The sequence below is a fragment of the Arvicola amphibius genome, chromosome 2, assembly GCF_903992535.2.
Source record: "Arvicola amphibius chromosome 2, mArvAmp1.2, whole genome shotgun sequence".
NCBI classification, from domain to species: Eukaryota; Metazoa; Chordata; class Mammalia; order Rodentia; family Cricetidae; genus Arvicola; species Arvicola amphibius.
The window spans coordinates 142,220,092-142,244,418 of NC_052048.2; the positions used below are offsets into that span (position 1 = coordinate 142,220,092).

At 38.2% G+C, this 24,327-nt stretch overlaps 1 protein-coding gene across 2 annotated transcripts in view; it reads right to left on the reverse strand.

The window, feature by feature from the left end:
* Positions 1 to 24,327, reverse strand: part of Pals2 (protein associated with LIN7 2, MAGUK family member) — a 106,247-nt gene that overhangs the window by 27,168 nt on the left and 54,752 nt on the right. For both annotated transcript variants that reach the window (XM_038318365.2, XM_038318362.2), the window contains exons 3-5: positions 16,947 to 17,099; positions 13,205 to 13,357; positions 12,311 to 12,538 (exon numbers count right to left, since the gene is read on the reverse strand). In XM_038318365.2, the coding sequence (XP_038174293.1) occupies positions 12,311 to 12,538; positions 13,205 to 13,357; positions 16,947 to 17,099 (534 nt within the window). The remainder of the gene's footprint in view (positions 1 to 12,310; positions 12,539 to 13,204; positions 13,358 to 16,946; positions 17,100 to 24,327) is intronic.

Here is a 24,327-nt window from a genome sequence, read left to right on the forward strand (position 1 = left end):
TATGTTTTTAGTTGCTTAATATGATAAAACAAATAAACTATTGTATACTAATCTGATTTTTAAATACTTTGCTAAACTATTATTTCTAGATTTGTAGTTTTGTGGGTGGGTTCTAAGCATGAAATTATATTAATTGTAAACATAGTTTTATTTCTTCCTTTGAGGTCCCTTTGTCTCTATATTTTGGTCATATCACGCTTACCAAATCCTCAAGGAAACAGTGACAAGAAGTAATGCTAGTGACACCTTTCTTTCTCTCTTTTTTTTCTTAACTCCACTGAGGCAAAAGTTATATTTATCTTTTAGACTTTACTTTCTGGCTTTTCTAGATTAGTCAATATCAAAGAAACAATTGAATATAAGCAACAATTGACTGAAAATTTCAATGTCCAACAATCTTGAAATTTAAGATATTAGGGATTTATGTTTCATGCTATCCCAAATAAAAGTTTTTAAAGCAGTCAAATCATTGCTATTTTATTCTTGAAGTTGAGTCAGTTCAGTGGGCTTCATTGTTTGAAGCCTCATCAAAATTCTCAACAAGATCACCCTCCTCCTCCAGCAGCAAGTTGTGCTTTTCCATCATCATCTGCCAGGGCCTGTAGTTTGTCGGTGCCAAGCTGGGTTAAGATCCTGGGTGGCATTTCTGTCAGCTACTCTGTCCCGGCAAGGCTGAGAATGGTGAAATGTGTGTATGTTGCCAGATATGTCTGTATGTTAGTGGATTGCTATTCCTTGGTTTGCAAACATACTAAACTTTAACATCAGATAAAGCTTATTCCTAATGTCTTTAAGGAAAACTAAAACTTTAGTATTTGCTATAGCAGAATCATTTGAGGATACTTCTTTCACTAATGCACAATTGGGTACGATATCGCGAGTTCCTTTGGTTATGGTGTGCTCTTTTACTTGGGTGGAAATGAGACCTCATGGGGGACTAGAGTTGATTATCTCAAGGTGTCAGGCAGACTAGATGAGTAAGAGTCTTGCTTCTGATGTTGAAGCCGTCAGATCCAAAAGAAACTCAGGACAAATGGCTATGACTGATGCCTTTCAGCGCACCAAAGTCATGTTGACCTCCAGGCTCACTCAGCACCTGTGGCTCCTCTCCGTTCCTCTCACCCCGCCCCTTATCCTACACCTCTTCAGCTCTTGGGGTTCCTTCCCCAAGCTTATCATTCCTATATAACACTCCCATGTCAGCCATGTACCTTCCTGATCCCCACTCTTTTATTTTCCTCTCACTCCCCTTCCCCTGTCCTCTCATGGCCTGGTCCATTCTGCTGGCCATGTTTTGTCTTCTACTTTCTCTTCCTTCGCTAGATGCTTCCAAGGTGCCTCTGGCTGTGTTCTCCCTCATACGTTCAATAAAACCTTCCTTTCAACCAAATCTCAGAGTGGTCATTCTCTCACTTTATACATAAGTTCCACTTCCAACTGTTAGGACCTTCCTCTTCCTACTTCATCAGTCCTTACAAAAGTAACATGAATCTGAGTTAAATTTAATTGTATCTCTACTGAAGTTATTTTTCTTAATTTGTTAATATGTGGATTTTCTCATAAGAAACTATACCAGCATACTTTCAAAAAGTTCAACTTGGACAACTTGGACAAACTATATATATATATATATATATATATATATATATATATATATATACATATATATATATATATTACAGAAAATTAACTTTAACTGGTTATCATTTTGTTGAATGAAATAAGTTGTAATTTATTTTCCTATAATACCTTGGTGTCTAGGCCATGCTGGTCATAAAAGTTAAGTAAAAGAGGACTGCTATCAATTTGTCCTCATTATGACTTATTTAGAGAATTCTCCTAAATTCTCATGTGTTGAATTCTTGGACCCTAGATGGTGTATACAACCACTGAAAAGTGGGTGGACTATAAGGTACTAACTTCCTCAATGGGTCAAATCAACTGAGGAATTCACACTGAATGGGCAATTAGGAAGTGAGGCCTGTATGGAGAAAATAGGTCACTGGGAAGCATGTCTTTGAAGGGCATACTTTGCCCTTGACCCTTCCTATTTCTGTTTTTGGCCCTACTGTGGTGAGCAATGTTGCCCTGTCATGCCTCTCCACAATCAGCTCTACTTCAACAGTCTAGAAGTGTAGCCAAGTATTCCTGGACTGAACTTTCTAAAATCATGAGCCAAAATACATAGCTCCCCAAACCATGTATCATAGAGGCAAAAGTTAACATAGGCTTTATAAGCAGAATTATTTATACTTTCCAGAAACCTAAGCAGTATATGAGCTGAAGAACTTCCAAACTAGCTACAACTTCTAGCTTACTCTGGTTCTCATACTGTAAGATATACAACACATGTCTCATAGAGGAGTTTGGGCTTCAAGCCAGTACCTCAAGTGTTTCAGACAAAGAGGATCTACTGTAATGCTTTGAGAAAAAATACCACCCTGGCTGGAGAGCCTCTACTGTCACAACATTCTACAGAAGAACTACAGTAGGATCCAAGACACAGGATTCTGCAATGACTGCCTAAACTTAAGAAGTACTAAACTTTGTAACTTACTGTTAGCTATGCACTTAACATGCTCTGTGGCCATAGCTTACAGCTTTAGATGAGACAATCAAATAGCCTATTTCTTTTTCTTCACAATATCATGGATAGAAGATAATCTGTTGTTACCATAGATCTTAGCAACTTCAGCATAGTAATATTTATTTTCTTGCTAGATTAAAAGTTGTTACCATTACACTTATAGGAAGCACTCCAATGCTTTTGGGTTGGCATATCTGAATCGCCAGTCCTTATGCTTTAAGGTTGTGACATGCAGTTGGAGTCACTTGAATACCAATACCAGCACATGTGTTCTGCTGAGAAAGCTACTAATGGAGAAATACTATATGCAATACTCTGAACAAAGGGATGATTCAGGTTCTGGGTGGAACTGAGCAAGAAGAGCAAGTTCCTCATATTGTTCAGAATGATGCACATTTTAAAGTTTGCGTCATTTCAGGGATTTTTCACTTAGTATTTTTAGACTTTGGTTGACTGTGGGTTTACAGGCTGCAGATAGGAACACAGTAGCTGGGAGTGGGGTAAGGGGGGAGCTTGTGCAATAGTGAAGAAGTCAGTTGTAGGGGCAAATACCCTTCCTTACACACAGCATCTCCTAGATACCCAAGGTTTGTCCAGAAAAGTCTTGATTTATGATTACTGTTTAAACATAATGATTTTCTGTTCATTAAAAAGAGAGAGAGAAAGAAAGAAATAATTCCAATTTGAGTACAGTTGGAGGCTCTTTTTCATAGCAGGATATGCCAGAAGCTATTGCATGGGCTCAAAGGACCCAATCTCCACACTTCACACTTGAATATTCTTCCCTAGTTCTAAAGATTAGGTAAAATCGAGAAATTATAGGATGAAGAAAAATTATGCTTAAACCAAAGCTAAAAGTCCTTCACTGAAGTCAGTTATTCAGTTCAGCAAATACAAAATTTACATAGGGACCTTGGACTTCCCACAGGGCAGGGAACCCTGACTGCTCCTTGGACTGGAAAGGGAGAGGGAGGGGAGTTAAGGGAGGTGGGGAGGAGGCGGAAATTTTTAATAATAATAATAATAATGAAAAATACTCAGCTTTAAATAAACAAAATTTACATAGGAAACAGAGCTGTTTTGCTTGTAAAGTCCATTATACGCAGTGTGATCATCAACACTAGATAGGACTAGGAGACGGCATGGGAACATCACACCTCTGGAGTATCCATGAAGGTGCTCCTAGAGAGCTTTAACAGAGTAGAGAAGATCCACAGGAAATGTGAATGGTATTATCCCAGGGGCTTAGAACCTGGACTGAATAAAAAAGGAACAAGTGAGCTGAGTACTAGCATTCACCTCTCTCTGCTCCTGATGGTGGACACGTGACCAGCTACCTTAAGCTCCTGTTGCCATCATCTTCCCAGCATTATGAACTGTTCGTCAAACTGTAAACCAAAATGAACCCTTTCCTCCTTCAGTTGCTTTTGTTCAGAATGAGAGAGTAACTAATACACATTGATGATTTCATTATAAGACTTCTGGTTGGGACCACAGAGGAAATATTACCATCCCATTATAATTAATATGTAATAAAATAATAAATTATCACTTTAATAATTATTTTGTTAACCAATCTAAATTATTTTATTATTGCTGTATGTATCATTATTTTGCTATTTTTTAATTATGTCTTATTCTTTCAACACACTCAAGTTCAAATAGGTCTCATTTTGTTACAAATAGAAACATGCAAATGGGGGAAAATAGCAGTCTGAGAACAGGGATAGTCTAAGTTCTAGTGTTTTTTTTTTCCTTTATGAAGTAAGGTAATATGGTTAGTTTTAACTGATGACCTACAATCAACTGGAAAAATGAGTCTTAATAAGAAACTATACCTGATTGGCTTATACACATGCTTTTGAGGGGCTGTCTTAAGTTAAGGGCTGTGGGCATTCCCTAGGCAGGAGGTCCTGGGCTGTGCAGTAATGGAGAAAAAAAGCTCAGCACAAGCAAAGACATAGGTCAGTATGTATATATTAATTTATCTCTGCTCTGGACTGTAGATATGATGGGACTGGCTGTTTGAAAGTTCCTGCCTCGGCTTGTGTCTCCCAAGCTTTCCCTAGTGTTCTCGGGTGTCCTGCTCCTGTTCTAAGGCCATCCACCCAAAGGGGTCAGACTCTGGCCTCTAGGCAGGTCTGAGGATTCCTGCGGAGGGGTGCTGGCTCCTTCAGATTGTGCTGCCAGGTTCGCTGTGTGGTATTCCATCCCGCCCTGCCCCCACGTTGGCCCTTTTGTCTGGGCTGCGACCCTGGGCTGCCTGGAATCCTTGATCCTGTGCCCTGACATTCCATCTGAACTGGTGAGTGAATGCGGACCCTGGGGCAACCTGCCCTGGAAGAGAGCACAGACCCCCTACCCCCACTTCCCTCTGCAGGCTTGTGTCCATTTCTCCCGTCCCTGTGTCTCCCAAGATTTCCCTAGTGTTCTCAGGTGTCCTGCTCCTGTTCTAAGGCCATCCACCCAGAGGAGTCAGACTCTGGCCTCCAGGCAGGTCTGAGGATTCCTGCAAGGGAGTGCGGGCTTCTTCAGATTGTGACGCAAGGAATAGGTCCTCCTCTGGCACTGGGGAGATCCAACCAGTTTCAGTCACAGCAAAGATTGGTCTAGGACACCAAACGCCTCCGGGCTCCTTTTGAAGGAAGAGATGGGCAGGCGCCAATGCAGGAGCTCCTCCAACAACATGAAATGCAACATGACATCACCACAAGCCAGACATCCCGAAACAACAAGAATTGAACACCCTACCCCAGAAGATATAGAAGAAACCGACCTTAAACAGTACTTTATGAAAATAATAGAGGACCTTAAACAGGAGGTAAAAAACTGCCATAAAGAAATGGAGATGACAAACAAAAAGGTAGACGAAATAAATAAATCTCTCAAAGATACCCAAGAAAAACAAGAAAAACAAGAAAAAGCAATCAAACAGGTAAGGGAAACAGTACAAGACCTGATAAATGAAATGGAGGTATTGAAGAAAACACAATCTGAGGGACGACTGGAAATGGAAACTCTGAGTAAACGAACAGAAACTTCAGAGACAAGTATTTCCAACCGAATACAAGAGATGGAAGAAAGAATCTCGGACTCTGAAGATACTATAGAGGAAATAAACTCACAGATTAAAGAACTAAACAAATCTAACAAATTCTTAACACAAAACATTCAGGAAATCTGGGACACCATGAAAAGACCAAACCTAAGAATAATTGGGGTAGAAGAAGGAGAAGAATTACAACTCAAAGGCCCAGAAAACATATTCAACAAAATTATAGAAGAAAACTTCCCCAACCTAAAGAAGGAGGTTCCTATGAAGGTACAAGAAGCCTACAGAACACCAAATAGACTGGATCAAAAGAAAGCATCCCCACGCCATATAATAATCAAAACACAAAACATACAGAATAAAGAACAGATATTAAGAGCTGCAAAGGAAAAAGGTCAAGTAACATATAAAGGGAAACCTATCAGAATTACACCTGATTTCTCAATGGAAACCATGAAAGCCAGAAGAGCTTGGATAGATGTGCTACAGACACTAAGGGAACATGGATGCAAGCCTAGACTATTATACCCAGCAAAGCTTGCATTCACCATTGATGGAGAAAACAAGATATTCCAGGACAAAAACAGATTTAAACAATACGCAGCCACAAATCCAGCCTTGCAGAAAGTAATAGAAGGAAAATCACAAACCAAGGAGTCCAACAACGCCCACAATAACTCAGGCATCTAGCGACCCTTCGCCAGCACATCTAGAAGAAGGGAAACACACAAACTCTACTACTAAAAATGACTGAAGTTAACAACCACTGGTCATTAATATCACTTAATATCAATGGACTCAATTCACCTATAAAAAGGCACAGGCTAAGAGACTGGATACAAAAACAGAATCCAACATTTTGCTGTTTACAAGAAACACACCTCAACCACAAAGACAGACACCTACTCAGAGTAAAGGGTTGGGAAAAGGTTTATCAAGCAAATGGCCCTAAGAAACAAGCGGGTGTGGCCATACTAATTTCCAACAAAGTTGACTTCAAACTAAAATCAATCAGAAGAGATGGAAAGGGACACTTTATACTCATAACAGGAAAAATCCATCAGAATGAAGTCTCAATCCTGAATATCTATGCCCCTAATATAAGAGCTCCCACTTATGTAAAAGAAACACTTCTAGATCTCAAGGCAGCCATCAAACCACACACACTAATAGTTGGAGACTTCAATACTCCTCTCTCACCAATGGACAGGTCAATCAGACAGAAACCTAACAGAGAATTGAAAGACTTAATAGAGGTAATGAACCAAATGGACTTAACAGACATCTATAGAACATTCCACCCAAATAGGAAAGAATATACCTTCTTCTCTGCGGCTCATGGAACCTTTTCGAAAATTGACCATATACTTGGTAACAAAGCAAACTTCCACAATTACAAAAAAATATTAGTAACCACCTGTGTCTTATCGGATCACCATGGACTAAAATTAGAATTCAACAACAATGCTACCCCCAGAAAGCCCACAAACTCATGGAAACTGAACAGTCAACTACTGACCCACACCTGGGTCAAGGAAGAAATAAAGAAAGAAATTAAAGTCTTTCTTGAATTTAATGAAAACAAAGACACAACATACTCAAACCTATGGGACACAATGAAAGCAGTGCTAAGAGGAAAGTTCATAGCACTAAGTGCCCACTTAAAGAAAACGGAGAAAGCACTCATTGGTGACTTAACAGCACACCTGAAAGCTCTGGAAAAAAAAGAAGCAGACTCACCTAGGAGAAGTAGAAGACTGGAAATAATCAAACTGAGGGCAGAAATCAACAAAATAGAAACACAGAAAACAATCCAAAGAATCAATGAAACAAGAAGCTGGTTCTTGGAGAAAATCAACAAGATTGACAAACCCTTAGCCAAACTAATCAAACGGCAGAGGGAGAACACGCAAATTAATAAGATCAGAAATGAAAAGGGGGACATAACCACAGACACAGAGGAAATTCAGAGAATCATTAGATCTTACTACAAAAGCCTGTATGCCACAAAATTGGAAAATGTAAAAGAAATGGACAGTTTTTTAGATAAATACCATATACCAAAGTTAAACCAGGACCAGGTAAATGCTCTAAATCGTCCTGTTAGTCACGAAGAATTAGAAACTGTTATCAGAAACCTCCCTACCAAAAAGAGCCCAGGACCAGATGGTTTCAATGCGGAATTCTACCAGAACTTCCAAGAAGACCTAATACCTATACTCCTTAAGGTATTTCATAATATAGAAACACAAGAGTCACTGCCAAATTCCTTCTATGAAGCTACAGTTACCCTGATACCTAAACCACGCAAAGACTCAACCAAGAAAGAGAATTACAGGCCAATCTCACTCATGAACATTGACGCAAAAATTCTCAATAAAATACTGGCAAACCGAATCCAAGAACACATTAGAAAAATTATCCATTACGATCAAGTAGGCTTCATCCCAGAGATGCAGGGCTGGTTCAACATACGAAAATCTATCAATGTAATCCATCATATAAATAAACTGAAGGAAAAAAACCATATGGTCATCTCATTAGATGCTGAAAAAGCATTTGACAAAATTCAGCACCCTTTTATGATAAAGGTCTTGGAGAGATTAGGGATACAAGGGTCATTCCTAAATATAATAAAAGCTATTTACAGCAAGCCGACAGCTAACATCAAACTAAACGGAGAGAAACTCAAGGCTATCCCACTAAATTCAGGAACACGACAAGGCTGTCCACTCTCTCCTTATCTCTTCAATATAGTGCTTGAAGTTCTAGCAATAGCAATAAGACAACATAAGGGAATCAAGGGGATTCAATTTGGAAAGGAAGAAGTTAAACTTTCATTATTTGCAGATGATATGATAGTATACATAAGCGACCCCAAAAACTCCATCAAAGAACTCTTACAGCTGATAAACTCCTTCAGTAACGTGGCAGGTTACAAGATTAACTCCAAAAAATCAGTCGCCCTCCTATACACAAAGGATAAGGAAGCAGAGAGGGAAATCAAAGAAGTATCACCTTTCACAATAGCCACAAATAGCATAAGATATCTGGGAGTATCTCTAACCAAGGAAGTGAAGGATCTATTTGACAAGAACTTTAAGTCTTTGAAGAAAGAAATTGAAGAGGATACCAGAAAATGGAAGGATCTCCCCTGCTCATGGATTGGGAGGATCAACATAGTAAAAATGGCAATTCTACCAAAAGCAATCTATAGATTCAATGCAATCCCAATCAAGGTCCCATTAAAATTCTTCACAGAGATTGAGAGGACAATAATCAACTTTATATGGAAAAACAAGAAACCCAGGATAGCCAAAAAAATCTTATACAATAAAGGTTCTTCTGGAGGCATTACCATCCCTGACTTCAAACTCTATTACAAAGCTACAGTATTGAAAACAGCTTGGTATTGGCATAAAAACAGAGAAGTTGACCAATGGAATCGTATAGAAGACCCGGATCTTAAACCACAAACCTATGAACACCTGATTTTTGATAAAGGAGCCAAAAGTACACAATGGAAGAAAGAGGGCATCTTCAACAAATGGTGCTGGCATAACTGGATGTCAACCTGTAGAAGAATGAAAGTAGATCCATATCTATCACCATGCACAAAACTCAAGTCCAAATGGATTAAAGACCTCAATATTAATTTGAACACATTGAGCTTGATAGAGGAGAAAGTGGGAAGTACTCTACAACAAATGGGCACAGGGAACCGTTTCCTATGCATAACCCCAGCTGCACAGACTTTAAGGGCAACATTGAATAAATGGGACCTCCTGAAGTTGAGCAGCTTCTGTAAAGCAAAGGACATTGTCACTAAGACACAAAGGCAGCCTACTGACTGGGAAAAGATCTTCACCAACCCTGCAACTGACAAAGGTCTGATCTCTAAAATATATAAGGAACTCAAGAGACTAGACGGTAAAATGCCAATTAACCCAATTAAAAAATGGGGCGCTGAACTGAACAGAGAATTCTCAACAGAAGAAGTTCGAATGGCCAAAAGACACTTAAGGTCATGCTTAACCTCCTTAGCTATCAGGGAAATGCAAATCAAAACAACTTTGAGATATCATCTTACACCTGTCAGATTGGCTAAAATCCAAAACACCAATAATAACCTTTGCTGGAGAGGTTGTGGGGTAAGGGGTACACTCATCCATTGCTGGTGGGAATGCACACTTGTGCAACCACTTTGGAAAGCAGTGTGGCGGTTTCTCAGGAAATTCGGGATCAACCTACCCCAGGACCCAGCAATTCCACTATTGGGAATCTACCCAAGAGATGCCCAATCATACAACAAAAGCATATGCTCATCTATGTTCATAGCAGCATTATTTGTAATAGCCAGATCCTGGAAACAACCTAGATGCCCTTCAGTGGAAGAATGGATGATGAAACTGTGGAATATATACATGCTAGAATACTACTCAGCGGTAAAAAACAATGACATCTTGAATTTTGCAGGCAAATGGATGGAAATAGAAAACACTATTCTGAGTGAGGTAACCCAGACCCAAAAAGATGAACATGGGATGTACTCACTCATAATCGGTTTCTAGCCATAATTAAAGGACATCGAGCCTATAAATTTGGGATCCTTGAGAAGATAATAAGAAGGTGAACTCCCAAAAAAAGATATAGTAATCCTCCTGGATATTGGAAGTAGACACGATCGCCAGGCAAAATTGGGAACTTGAGGGTTGGGCAAGACTGGGCCAAGGGAAGATGGGGAGAGAAAAGTGTGAAGGGGAGAACGGGGGGAGCTCGGAGGAATGGGGTGCTTGGGATATAGGAAGGGTGGTTATGGGAGCAGGGAAGCATATATCTTAATTTAAAGAGCTACCTGAGGGTTGTCAAGAGACTTGACCCTAGAGGGGTTCCCAGGTTTCCAGGGAGACGCCCCCAGTTAGTTCCTTGGGCAGCTGAGGAGAGGGAGCCTGAAAAGGCCAGTTCCTATAGCCATACTGATGAATTTCTTGCATATCACCATAGAACCTCCACCTGACGATAGATGAAGAAAATGACAGAGCCCCACATTGGAGCACCGGACTGAGCTCCCAAGGTCCTGATGAGGAGCAGAAGGAGAGAGAACATGAGAAAGAAAGTCAGGACCGTGAGGGAACCTCCAGCTGGCGACAGATGGGGAAGGTGACTGAGCCCCACATTGGAGCACTGGACTGAGCTCCCAAGGTCCTGATGAGGAGCAGAAGGAGCGAGAACATGAGGGAGAAAGTCAGGAACGAGAGGGGTGCGTTCACTCATGGAGATGGTGGGACAGAACTAATGGGAGATCACCAACTCCAGTTGGAATGGGACTGATGGATCATGCGACCAAACCCGTCTCTCTGAATGTGGCCAACAGCGGGGGCTGACTGAGAAGCAAAGGACAATGGCTCTGGGCTCTGAGTCTTCTGCATGGACGGGCTCTGTGGGAGCCTTCTCAGCTTGGTCGATCACCTTCCTGGACCAGGGGGGAGTTGGGAGGACCCTGATCTTAGCATAGAGTGGGGAACCCTGATGGCTCCTTGGCCTTGAGAGGGAGGGAGGGGAGGTTTGGGTGGAGGGGAGGGGAGGGAAGGGGGAGAAGGAGGGGAGGGAAAGGGGAGGAGGAGGGAAGGAGATGGAAATTTTTTAAATATAAAAAAAAAATAAACCATGAGGAAAAAAAAAGAAAAAAAAATAAAGGAAAACATTTTATATCAAATATTAAAACTTAATACTTGGAAAAAAAAAAAAAAAAAAAGAAAGTTCCTGCCTCAACTTCCCTACAATGATGGAACTGTATGTTGAAATAACTCCTCTTTTCCACTAATTTGCTTTTCGTTGGCTATTTTATCACAGCAACAGAAAAGAACTAAAACGTAATCTACCTTTATTTCATACAAAACGGACATCTATCTTTATTTCATATATAATGGATATCTACCTTTATTTCAGTCAAATTCACTATTTTCAGAGGTCTAATTTATACATAAAGAAAAACATGATTAAGTAGTATATCCTATCTCCTAAAGAACGGTTCAAAAACAGAATGCTATCTATCTTTATCTTTTCTTTTTTGGGGGGAGGTCTCACTATGTATCCCAGGTTAAGTTCCAAACTTGGAGTCTCTCTGTTTACAATCTCCCAAGTACTAGGATTATTGTCATGACAAAAGCAGCCATTACAAGAGATCGAAATAATCTCTACCATTAGCACATTCTACTGTTCATTCATTCATTTCACCTAAAATATATATGGAATGTGGGAAAACCCAAGTGTCCAAGATCATCTTTAATCTAATCTATCTGGCACTGTCTGGCACTTAACATATCACAAGAACATTAACCTGGAGGTAAGCTAGTCTACGCTGTCTCAGAGGCCCTAAAACAATGTTTGAAAAATAAGAGATGTCAAAAATGCTTTAGTCAAAAATGCTTTCAACAACTGTACTTAAAATTCTTACACCTACCTGTAGACTACCCAAATAACAGGGTTCATAATGCTCACAAACCAATGTTTTATCATTTCCTTTATAATACTAAGATAGTATTATATAAAAATGTAAAACTCTACCAAGACAAACTCTCTTAAACAAAACAGTAACGATTAAGCATCTAGCAAATAGAATAATGAAAAAAATGAAGTGTTTTTAAAATCACTCAGGAAATATCACTAACCTGTTGAGGAGTAATAGTATCTCTATAACTTGGCAAAATTTTTAGGGTGACACTTCCACTAATATTTTTCAGCAACTCTTGTAATTCCTTTGGATTGTTTCCAACCTCATGTCCATTGACTTCCTTAATGATATCTCCCACGTGAAGCAGACCTTGTCGATCTATCATTCCTCCATGAAGGATTCGGGCGATTACCAGATCATTATTTTCAACCCTAAATGTTACCCCCTGGAGGAAATTATATAAAAAAAAAACAACAATGATTTCATCTCAATAAGAATAAATATGTAAACATTTTGAATACAAATAAAATATTCTGAAACCAGGTAAGTGAATTCTTTTCCCATGTTATTTCCTATCCAGTGTAAATAAAGTCAGTGCAAATGTGACATCAGAACACCAATGCAAATGGGCTAACCCTTAAAATCCAGCTGTATTCCACAGACACACGAAGCTTCAGGAAGCAACAGTGGTTCCCGACTTGTCATGTTTGCCACATCACTGTTTTCAGGAACCACAAATAAAAAAATTGTAAGATGTAGTAGTTAACTTCACTACCTAATAGAGCCCCTTTTACTTCAACTTTGAGTAACAACTTTCTTCCTTGTTTTGGTGTTATCATTAGTAAGCAAACACATCATTTCTAAAAGGCTAGGAAGAAATGAAACAGTTTTCCTGTTCCTACTGGCATATTTATAGCTTCTAAGTAAGCTTAAGGTTTCATTTTGATTGCGTTTCATAGGCTACATGATTGACAGATCATCTTCTGTGTATTCATACAAAGGCCGTAAGTCTGACAAAATAAGCATGAGCACAGTTTCAATAGCATATCAGGAGCTGAGACTGGGCCGCATGACATTTCATATCTAAGAAAGCAGTGACTCATCTACTCACCAATGGCTCTCCAGCTCTTTTGTGAATACCAAGAATACGGATGGCATCTACTGGCAATAACTGATTATTGAGAGAAGAATTATTCATTTCTGGGCTTGAGGGAGGCGAATCATAACATTTTGATGCCACAATATCATGGGCCTCCAGGAGCGACTGTTAAGGAGTCAAAACAGCCTGTGGTTATTAGCTACTGATGGAACAAGTTGCTAAAAATAATTTATTAGTTCATTATCACTGTGGAGTACTAAAAGTTTCTCAGGACACATTAAATTCCCAGTATGAATTACATACAATACATATATAATATTTTTAAGAAAAGTAAAAACTATATCATTTTATTAGCATCAAACAGTATCATATTCAGATTTTCAGGTTTGAAGAGTCTGGTAGAATTTAGTATCCTATTTTTAAAGTGTCATGTTCACTAGAAACCAAGCCTGGGTTTCTAGGCTGGTAGAGGGAGGTGACAAATTTCCTACCAACACTGTCAGCATCTTCTTTGGCCTTTACCACTAATCTCTATTCATCTATTCATAAGGTACAAAAAAAGTCAAGTGATAGAAACTCTAAGTTTCACTATGTTGATATTAGTAATGTGAAATATTTGTTTACATGTATAAAAGGTATGTTAAAAAGAGGTCTAAGAGAAAATAACTATCAATAACTTCTATCATTAATATGAAATTACACATTAACAATTAAGGTTTTAGTCTATATGTTTTGAATTTAAAAAGAATCATAAATGGTTACAGATATACAGTTCAATTTGCTTTCTATGTTTATTATATGTATGCTATACAGATGATTCTTGAGGTAGTTGTCTAGAAACTGTGTAGTTGCCTTTTTTTGTATATTAAATATGAATAACTTCCTTATCCTAAAGGAGTTAAGTTTTAATTCAATACTTGCCATAACACCAAACTAAAAAAATTCTGAGTACACAGAATACAAGTTCAAACACGACAAATAGAAGTAGGGCTAGAAAGTATCAACACATTCAAGACAGAAACAATCTGGGTATTGGCTTAACTTGTAATTCCTGACAATTTCATAAAGATACTGTGAGAAATTTAAAGCAGGGTTAGGAAGATGGCTCAGTCAGTAAGTTCTGTGTACCGATTCCCAGCACGCATATGAAAAGTTGGGCACAGTGGTGACAGTCTGCAACCCCAGCTCTGTGACATGGACACCTGAGTATCTCTGGTCTTGCTGGCCAACTGGTAAGCTCCACGTCCAGTGACAAAGTGTCTCAAACAGGGAGGGTGACAGGGAGGGAGAAAGGGAGGAGGAGGAGATGAAAAGTAACTGAGGGAAACAGCAGACTTTGATCACTAGACTGTGTGTACATGCATGCACATAAAACACACATGCAAATACACATACACACATAAAAATTTGAAAATGGAAAAGAACTCAGAAATCTCTATGTGAGAGGTTTTTCTAATAACATTGGAAGTTTTTCAAAGCTGTATTTGGGGCCTCTATTTTGAGGCAGGGCTTTCTGCTCCTGTGACTACATGATACACTATTAATACAATTTTATCTCTCTGGTCAAGAATTTTCATGTGCTCCAGATTCATATACTAAAAGGCTGCTTGTCCCTGGTTAAAGTTGTGGTAATTTGAATGCAAAAGGGATAACTATCAGAAGGGGGAAAAACCTTACAGGTCCACAAAGCTATTTAGCAAATAAAAGGACTAAAAAGCACCATTTCCTATCATTTGAAGCTGATGTTTTCAACAACTCTTACTTTGAAAATTGGTAAAGAATAGGACTCATCATTTTGCTGCCTTTCCAGGAAGAAATGTTACAAGTCAGTAGGGCAACTGAAGATAAGCTCTGAGTTTACAGAACAATGCCACCTGACATAGACAGAATGAGACAATTTGGAAAATGCTATTTATAATCCCAAGTGAAAATAATGATTTAGGCAAGGATTATTAATTTGTGTTTATCTAGAGGTAAGCGGCTGTTAGGAAATAACAGCTACACAATATTAGCCCCCTGTGGTGATACATTCTTATAATGCTTGCACTCTGAAGACCAAGGCAGGAGAGAATGGTGAATTAGAGGCCAGCTTGTACTATGTAACCAGACCCCATCCCCTAAAAGAAACAAGTAACACACCTCCAAATAAGAAAGTATCTGAATAATGTTACCCAGCTGAGATAATTTCAAAGAAAGGATTAGACGTTCACAGTCCTTAAACAAGAAACTGATTTCAGTACCAACATTGGTAGGGAACCAGGTCTCTACATCTTCTCATATAGCAACATCATTAAAGATGTATTTGAGCTTAAAGTAGTTCACCTGAGAAGTGAGTCATCACTCTTTTAATCAAAACTTCTATAAGTAAATAACACATCAGGAAATCAACCAGATAAACTCAGGAAGTGCGAAAATGATGACGATAGCTTTGTCTCTTCAACTAAACACCTCAGTAAAGATAACAATGGGAATCCCACAGACATGGGTCATAAATTCATATATATATATTATTATATATAATATAATAATATAATATAATATATAATAATATATATTATATATTATATATAATATATAATTATATATATAATATATAATATATATAATTATTATATATTATATAATAATATATAATAATATAATATTATATATATATATATATATATATATATATATATTGCCCTGGCCCCAAGATTCTCCACTGCCCTCAAGATAAAGTTCAAATACTTTATACTGCCTTACATGAACTCAATCACAAATGGTGTCTTACAAAAGCAAAAGAGTGTTACCATCTAATTTTGAGGGCAAAGACAGTGTCACTTTCTTCTACCACAGCATTTCTTTCTCCTACTAAAATGTAAAGTCTCTATCACAGAACGAGTAGCCATGCACAGCTGGATGTATTTCTGGGGTTCCTATTCGCTTGTTACTTTCCTAATAGTTTCCACTAGCATACACTTTTAACCATTATAGGTTTAAAATAAAAATATACCATCCTTTCTGCTCTGAAGTGAATTTTTCTTTGTGAAACTGCTTAACTTAAAGCAACTTAACTTTAAAAAAATCTACACTTTAAAAAAATCTACACTTTTTTTTTCTAAACCTATAGAACAAAGTATGCTATGTGACAGTTTCTATCCATAAACAAACTTCCTGTCATCTTTTCATCATGGGTTTGACTGAATTAACCCTGATACTGAAACATACTAAAAAATGGTCCAAACTAGGCCAAACAAGGAATGAGAAAAACAGTGGTATTAACAAAGAAAAAAATGGCCATCAAGATGGTTCAGAGGCTCCAACATCAACCTAGATCACCTGAGTTCAATCTCAGGGATTCACATGGTAAAGGGAGTGAAAAGATCCCAACAGGGTGTCCTATGACCTCTATATATCTGCTATGGCACACGCCCCTCATCCAGTAATAAAGGAACAACAACAACAACAACAAAAAGCTAAACAAATGAATGAACAAAAGGTGGCAACAGCGACACTGTCAAAGTGAGGAGAATTCTTCCAAGGATGGGGTCTGATGGTCAGGGTTAACTGATGGCACAAAAGAAAAGTCAAGGTTATTTCTGTGGCAGACACTGTACATTTCTGTGATGTACATAGCCATGTATGTGTGTTTATGTTCCTTTAACATTAGGATACTAAAATACATAGTCTAGGACTTAGGGAATTTTAAGACAGGCTTTACACAACATGAATTACTCAGCGTGGAAGGAGAAAGCTGTGGAAGAGGGTAAGTTACCTGGAAATGAGGTTCCTTGAGTATTCCAACCAGCTCTGCCACATTTTCATCCACACTTATTAGAGGACTGATATCTTCAAGAATTTCATTTACTAATTCCAAGTTATTATCACTGACAGCTTCTAATTTTGAATCTTCAAGCCTCTCATGAGCCTGAAAAGACAACAATGGATTAAAGTAATATTACTGAAGTTTTTTATTTCAACCAATATTTCACTTGTATGTATGTATGTATGTATGTATGTATGTATGTATGTATATACACACACACATACATATTTAGTTTTACAAGCTATTAATTAGAGAGTGGGCAAGGTGGTCAGTGAAGAGGCAAAGGCACTGGCTGCCAAGACTGATGACCTGAGTTCTATCATTGGGACGACCCACATGGCAGGAGAGAACTGACTCCCTGAAAGGTGTCTTCTTGACCTCCATAAGCACAGTAGCATGTACACACACAGGCACAAATATAAGAAAAAAACATTAGAGGTCTAATTTATTGAAGCCATATTTGATATTTTAATCAGAAGCAATAGATGGATTTTTATAAATACACCATAAAATGTAATGACTTTGGTCTTTATTTCTACCCTAAATGCCATGAAATATATACATTTTTACAGTTACCGCTAAAAACACTGAACAGGCCAGATGATACCTAAGGAGCACATGCTACTCTCTACTCACTAACTAGGTATCTATTCCTGAACTCTGGACACTGTTTCATTTCATTAAAGCAAATAATTAAGTATAAAAAGAATAAAAACATTCATTATGCATGTTACTATTTTTGAAATGATTTAAAAAAGAAGTGAGTCAGGCACACTGGCTATGTTTGTAACTCCAGTCCTGGGGAATCCGGGACGGCAGGCTGGCTGTTTGAGGCCAGTGTCTGGGCTGATCTTGAAAATGGAGCCCAGACAGACAGAAAGACGATGGATGCACAAACACAACAAACAAAACCAAAACCAAAGCTCACTTGGAAACTTCAGAACCCCGAAGCTAGTATTTTTCATGTTTGAAAATCTAGCCTAGGGATATAGCTCAATGGCACTGTTCTTTCTTAATGCATACTGGGTTCATTACCAAGTAATGAAAACACTAAGTAAATCATCAACATAGAGGAAAATGTGCTTGAGCAGTTCTGAGAGGTCTCACACTCTGACTGGGAGTCAACCTCTTTCATATCTGTACCTTAAAAAAATTAAGTCTTTTTTCCACAGTCCTACACTATCTCAGGTGCAAACATTTTTTAATAATAGGAGTAAACCAGGATTCTAAATTCATATTGAGAAGGAACACTACATAGGCTCCATCTTTTGACAAATAGTTGCTCATTAATTCTAAAGACAGGGAAAGGGTAACTACTGAGATTCAATTCAGAAGACCATGTACGATGACAAATTTTACACTGATATATTGTAATTCATTTCTTTAAATGCTAAATAGAAATCCTACTTCCAGTATCATATTACTGTGATGTTTTCCATGTTGTATATATCACCATGCAGAATAGTTGCTTGAGAATCCAAACACAACATTTGTAACTTGATAACACTTGTAAATGATGATCATTTTGTTTACATAATATTTTTTTCCAATGTGATTTACAAGAATGCATCTTTTTCCCCATGGGACAAATTTCACTTTCCCCTAAGAGACAGTTTCTATGCTGCTAGAGTGACCTTGAACTGTCAACTCAAGAAATCTTTCTGTCTCAGTATCTATCCTGAGTAGCTGGGGCAGCAGGTTGTGCCATCACACCCAGCAAAGTAAACTCTTAATTGGAAGAGACTTTAAGAAAGACCTCAGAAGAAAACATTTTTAAAGTTATGAAATAGATTGATAAAGAAGCAGCAGCTCTGATTAAACATACGATGGCATGTCAAAAGACCTAAGATGATTTAAATAAACAATTATATTTTTTTGGATAAGAAAAAATATAAAAACAAGAAAATGCAAGAGTAAGAAGAATGGGGAAGTTTTCAGTTTTCTGCAGGCTTCCTCCACTGCTGCTTTAAGAAGTATGCTCTCAGCCGGGCGGTGGTGGCGCATGCCTTTAATCCCAGCACTCAGGAGGCAGAGGCAGAGGCAGGCGGATCTCTGAGTTCGAGGCCAGCCTGGTCTACAAGAGCTAGTTCCAGGACAGGCTCTAGAAACTATGGGGAAACCCTGTCTCGAAAAAACCAAAAAAAAAAAAAAAAGTATGCTCTCCCAAGACAGGTATGCCATTTCTTCTGTCCCATCCCTTACCACAGGTATCTGGTACTCCACGGCTTTGAAAGACCACCTGCCCCTCTGACTTGCATGTTTTTGCTCTTAGGAAGAGCTGTAAAAATTCTGTGTTCTCTAGGACACAGACAATGACCAGTTTACTATATTCAAGCACTAAGTCAACAGGTTTTAAGTGTTCTCCTGTGTTACTCACATAATTAATATATATAAAGCTATGTATAGATTGCTTCAGTTCAGGCCTTCAGTACAGAAATGACTGCTGACTTGACTATTCATAATACAGCTCCCTCCTCTCCTCTCCACATGCCTTTATTACATATTAGGCAATGCTAAGTGGTAACATGATAAAAACTACAGGCAGACAAGGCAGTGTCTCCTGTGAGGTGGAACTTGAAGGTGACCCAAACATACCCAACGTTCCTTCACTTCACAGATTGGTTTTATGGAAATAAAGCCTCTTAATATAAAATACAGAAAGTCTAAGGAAGTGTTTTAGTGAAATTATGGCTATAGTAAGATTAATATGGAGAACCAATTTCTAAAATGAAAATATTCAAGATCAATTTAATAGCCAGGCATGGTGACACATGCCTGTAATCAAAACTCTTGAGTGGAAGCAAGAAGATCAGGAAGATCAAGGCCATTTTTAGCTATAGTGAGCCTGAGGGCAACTTGGAACATGAGAATCTATCGAAACATTAACAAAAAAAAAAAAAAAACCAATTTCATTTTTTCCTAGAACAGAAATACAGGACCATAGTTATAATATATAGTTATTAAAGCTCTGAGGCACCATGGGAAAAAAATTGAGACCATTAATTTACTTTAACATCAAAACTTATTTAATAATTTCAAGGGTTAAGTGCCAACTTCAACTTAATTCTTTAAACTAACAGGGTCACAGGAAACCTTAAAAACCAGTTAAGAGCAGGTCACAGTAGAGCACACCCCCACGGGAGGCTAGCCTGATCTACATAGCAAATTCCAGGTAGGCAACAAGGCTATATAGTGAGACCCTGTATTAAAAAAAAATTAAAGGGGCAAATGAATCACATGTTTGATTAAATGAGTCTTTTCCTTTAAGAAATGGCGTATTAGTTAAGGTTACTATTGCTGTGATGAAACATCATGACCGAAAGCAACATAAGGGGGAAGGGCAGATGTTCTGCTTACATACCCTGAGTCACGGTCCTTTGAGAGAAGCTAAGGCAGAAACTCAAACAGGGCAGGAACCTCGAGGCAGGAGCTGATGCAGAGGCCATGGAGGGGTGCTGCTTACTAGCTTGCTCCATATGGCTTGCTCAGCCTGCTTTCTTATAGAACCCAGAACCACCAGCCCAAAGGTGTCTCCACTCACTAAGGGCTGGTTCCTCTCCCATTAACTACTAATTAAGAAAATGCCCTACACAGGCTTGCCTACTGCCTGAACTTAAGGAGGCATTGTCTCAATTGAGGTTACCTCCTCTCAGATGACTCTAGCTTGTGTCAAGTTGAAACAAAACTGTTCAGGACAGATGGTAGTAACTCTCAGCTTGAAACATGTAAGTTTCTAAATGGTCAAAAAAGTCATTGTAATAGTTTTTGGAAACACAGGTGACTTCTTTGTAGCAACTGACAGGCTAATTCTAAAATTCATACAAGGAACCCAAGCATGCCAAAACAAATAAACAAAGAAACAAACAACAATCCTGTCTCTGCATTTTTATTATTTGGGCTACAACTGGCGCCCAACATTTGGGGTACAAATTCATGAAAAAAGCTATTTTTCTAGAACATTTTAGCCACCAGCACAGGCCAGGGCTGCAGAAGAAAGCTCCACCCAGCTAGGCTTCTCTCTCTCTCTCTCTCTCTCTCTCTCTCTCTCTCTCTCTCTCTCTCTCTCTCTCTCTCTCTCCCTTTCTCCCTCTCTCTCCTCATATGGGATTCCCATATATATCATATTCATATGCTGTGATATGTTTTATTACTATTGGTTAATAAAGAATGTTCTTTGGCCTATGGCAGGGCAGAAGATAGTTAGGCCAGAAAACTAAACTGAGTGTAGGGAGAAAGAAGGTGGAGTCAGGTAGAAGTCATGTAGCTGCTGAAGGAGAAAGAAGCAAGAACCTTACCAGTAAGCCACAGCCAATACACAGATTAATAGAAATTGGTTAATTTAAGATATAAAAACTAGCTAGAAATATGCCTGAGTCATCAGCCAGTGTTAATTAATACAGTGTCTGGGATTATTTGGGTCTGGGCATCAGGGAAATAAAAGTACAGTTTCTGTTTACAGGTTCTGCCTCAAACAAGGTGGAAAGTGAAGGTTGTCAGCCAAGGTTGTTCTCTGCACCTTGGCATGCTGATGCTTGTACTCACACACATGAATGTGGACACGTGTCCAGAAGGCCATGCATACACACACAATGTAAAATAAGGAAACTGAAAAGATGACCTACTGATTAGGAGAAAATACTTGTAAATTATTTATCAGATAAGTTACCTATATCTGAGCCAGGGATGGTGGTGGCTCACACCTTTAATTCCAGCACTCAGGAGGCAGAAGCAGGCAGATCTCTGAGTTCACAGCAATAGAAACCCTAACAACCTCAACAGACCTATAACAAGAAGGATATTGAAACAGCAATAAAAAGCTTTCTGTCTAAAAAATACAGGTCCTGATGGATTCAGAGAATTTACCAGAATTTGAAAGAACAGTAACTAATCCTTCTTAAACTCTTAAAAAATAAAAGAGAAAGGAAAAAGAAAAAGAAAGAAAACAGGAGGAACACTTGCAAACTTGTACTATGAGGGTAGTATTTCGGTAATACTCAAACCAGATAAAGAAACAACAACAAAACAAAACTACACAGCAATAACTCTGAAGATACAAACCCCTCAGTAAATATTAGCACACTGAATTACAAGCACATATCAAAAAGATTAATGCAGTTGGTTCAACATACTTAAGTCAAAATATATAATTCATACAAATGGACTTAAACAAAAATCACATGATCATCTCAATAGAACCAGAAAAGGTCTGTGACAACATCCAACATGCCTTAATGATAAGAAGTCCTAGACAGAGTAGGACTGCAGAAAACATACCTCAACATAATAAAAGTTGAATTATCCCCACTCCTTTTCAATATAGTGCTGCAAGCAACAGCCAGAATAAGACGAGAAGGAAATTAAAGGATTACAAATATAAAAATAAAATGTCAAATTATTCCTATTTGCATATGAATGATATTATAACAAGTTATTACTGTTTTGTCTGTTGTAATTGCTAATCTTAAGAATTTTAAAACTGGGGCAAGAGAGATGGCTCAGCTGTTAAGAGCACTGTCTGCTTTTGCAGAGGACATGGGTTCAATAACCAGGATCCACATGGTGGTTCACAAACATCTGTAATTCCAGCTGCAGGGATCCAACACCATCTTCTGGTTTCCTTGGGCAGGAATCATGCATGTGGTGTACAGACATACAGGTAGGCAAAACACTCATACACATAAAATAAATTTTAAAACAAACAGAAGACTTAAATCTATGCTTGTCAGGAATGTAATTCTGAAATTTTCTTTTATCAAAATATTTTTATATTCAAGGTAACATTAGTGTTTTCTTCCTTTTCCCTTTTCTGGAAAAATTATGTAAAATTAGCATTATTTCTTCATTAAATGTTTGGTAGAATTTACGGTAAAGAGATGTGGAGCTTCTTTTATACAATGCTTTAAACTTCAAACATCCAAGTTTGAGAACTAGATGCAGAGCTACTGAAGTTATCTCTTATGTGAGGCTTCTCTTTTAAGAAATTAAGTTACACTTAAGTTGTCACAGTCATGGTCACAAAACTGTTTACAATTACAAAGAAATGTTAAGCCTGGTGTTGGTGGTGTCACATGCCTTTAAACCCAGCACTTGGGAGGCAGTGGTAGAGTGGATATTCCAACATGGTCTATAGAGTGAGTTCCGAGAGAAACCCTGTCTCAGAAAAAAGATAAATGTTTACTTTATATGTGTGGGTATTTTGGCTGCATGAATGTCTATGGACCACATCTGTGTCTCATGCCCAGAAAGCCAGAAGAGGGCATCGGATCCTCTGGAACTGGCGTTTATAGAAGGTTGTGAACAACCATCTACGTGCTGAGAATCAAACCTAGATCTCTCCAGCTCCAGGTCATAAATTTCTTATTATCCTTGCAACAATGTCTGTGGATTTGTTGTGGTGTCCTTTTTTTTTTTTTAACCCAAGGCAGTAATTTTTGTTTAGTTGGAGGTATACTGACTTTACTAATATATTATCATAAGTTGTAATGATTATTCTGTCACATTTTTATTGCTCACTTCGTTCTGTTTATTTGCACTGCACTTTCCCATTTGGGCATTGGTATTTTCTAACACAGAAATTTTCTTTTTTGGCTTTGGAGCACATTATAGGTTCTGTCATGCATTTGCAATTACTCACTCAGTTCAAGGTATTTTGTTTGTGATTTCTCTCTTCACTCACGGTTCTTTAAGTCATTCTTATTAGTTTATCATCAACTTGACATAAACTAGAGTCATCTGGGAGCAAAGAACCTCAATTGAGACAATGCCTCCATAAGGATTGCCTGGGGGAGGGACAAGCCATGTGAGGTATTTCCTTGACTAATAGATTGATATGGGAGAGTCAGACTACTTTCAGTGGTGCCACCTGGGCAAGTCATCCTGGGTTAAGAAAGCAGGCTAAGAAAGCCAGGAGGAACAAGGGGTTCTCTCAGACAGAACACTCATCTGTTTTCTGATTTTAAACCGTTTCTACTTTCTCTCCTTGTTTTTTTTTTGGGGGGGATGGGAATTACACACGTTAGATCTTGGATGTGCATCTCACATACAAGAACATTTATTGTTCTGTATTTTGATTGGACTTTCCATGAGTTTCAACTGGGTTTTTTCAGTTGATCTATTTTCTAGTTTTCAATACTTAAAACCATCAAATGAGATAATTTCAGATATTGTATCTCAGTGTTAAAATGTCAATTAGATTTGATTCACATTCTCTAATGTCAGTATTTTACATGTCTTCTCTTTTTCTCTTGTTTATTAAGATGGGCTAATGCCATGTTCAAGTCCTTACCTAAAAACTCTACTAAAAGAATAATTCATGGTAACACTTACACTG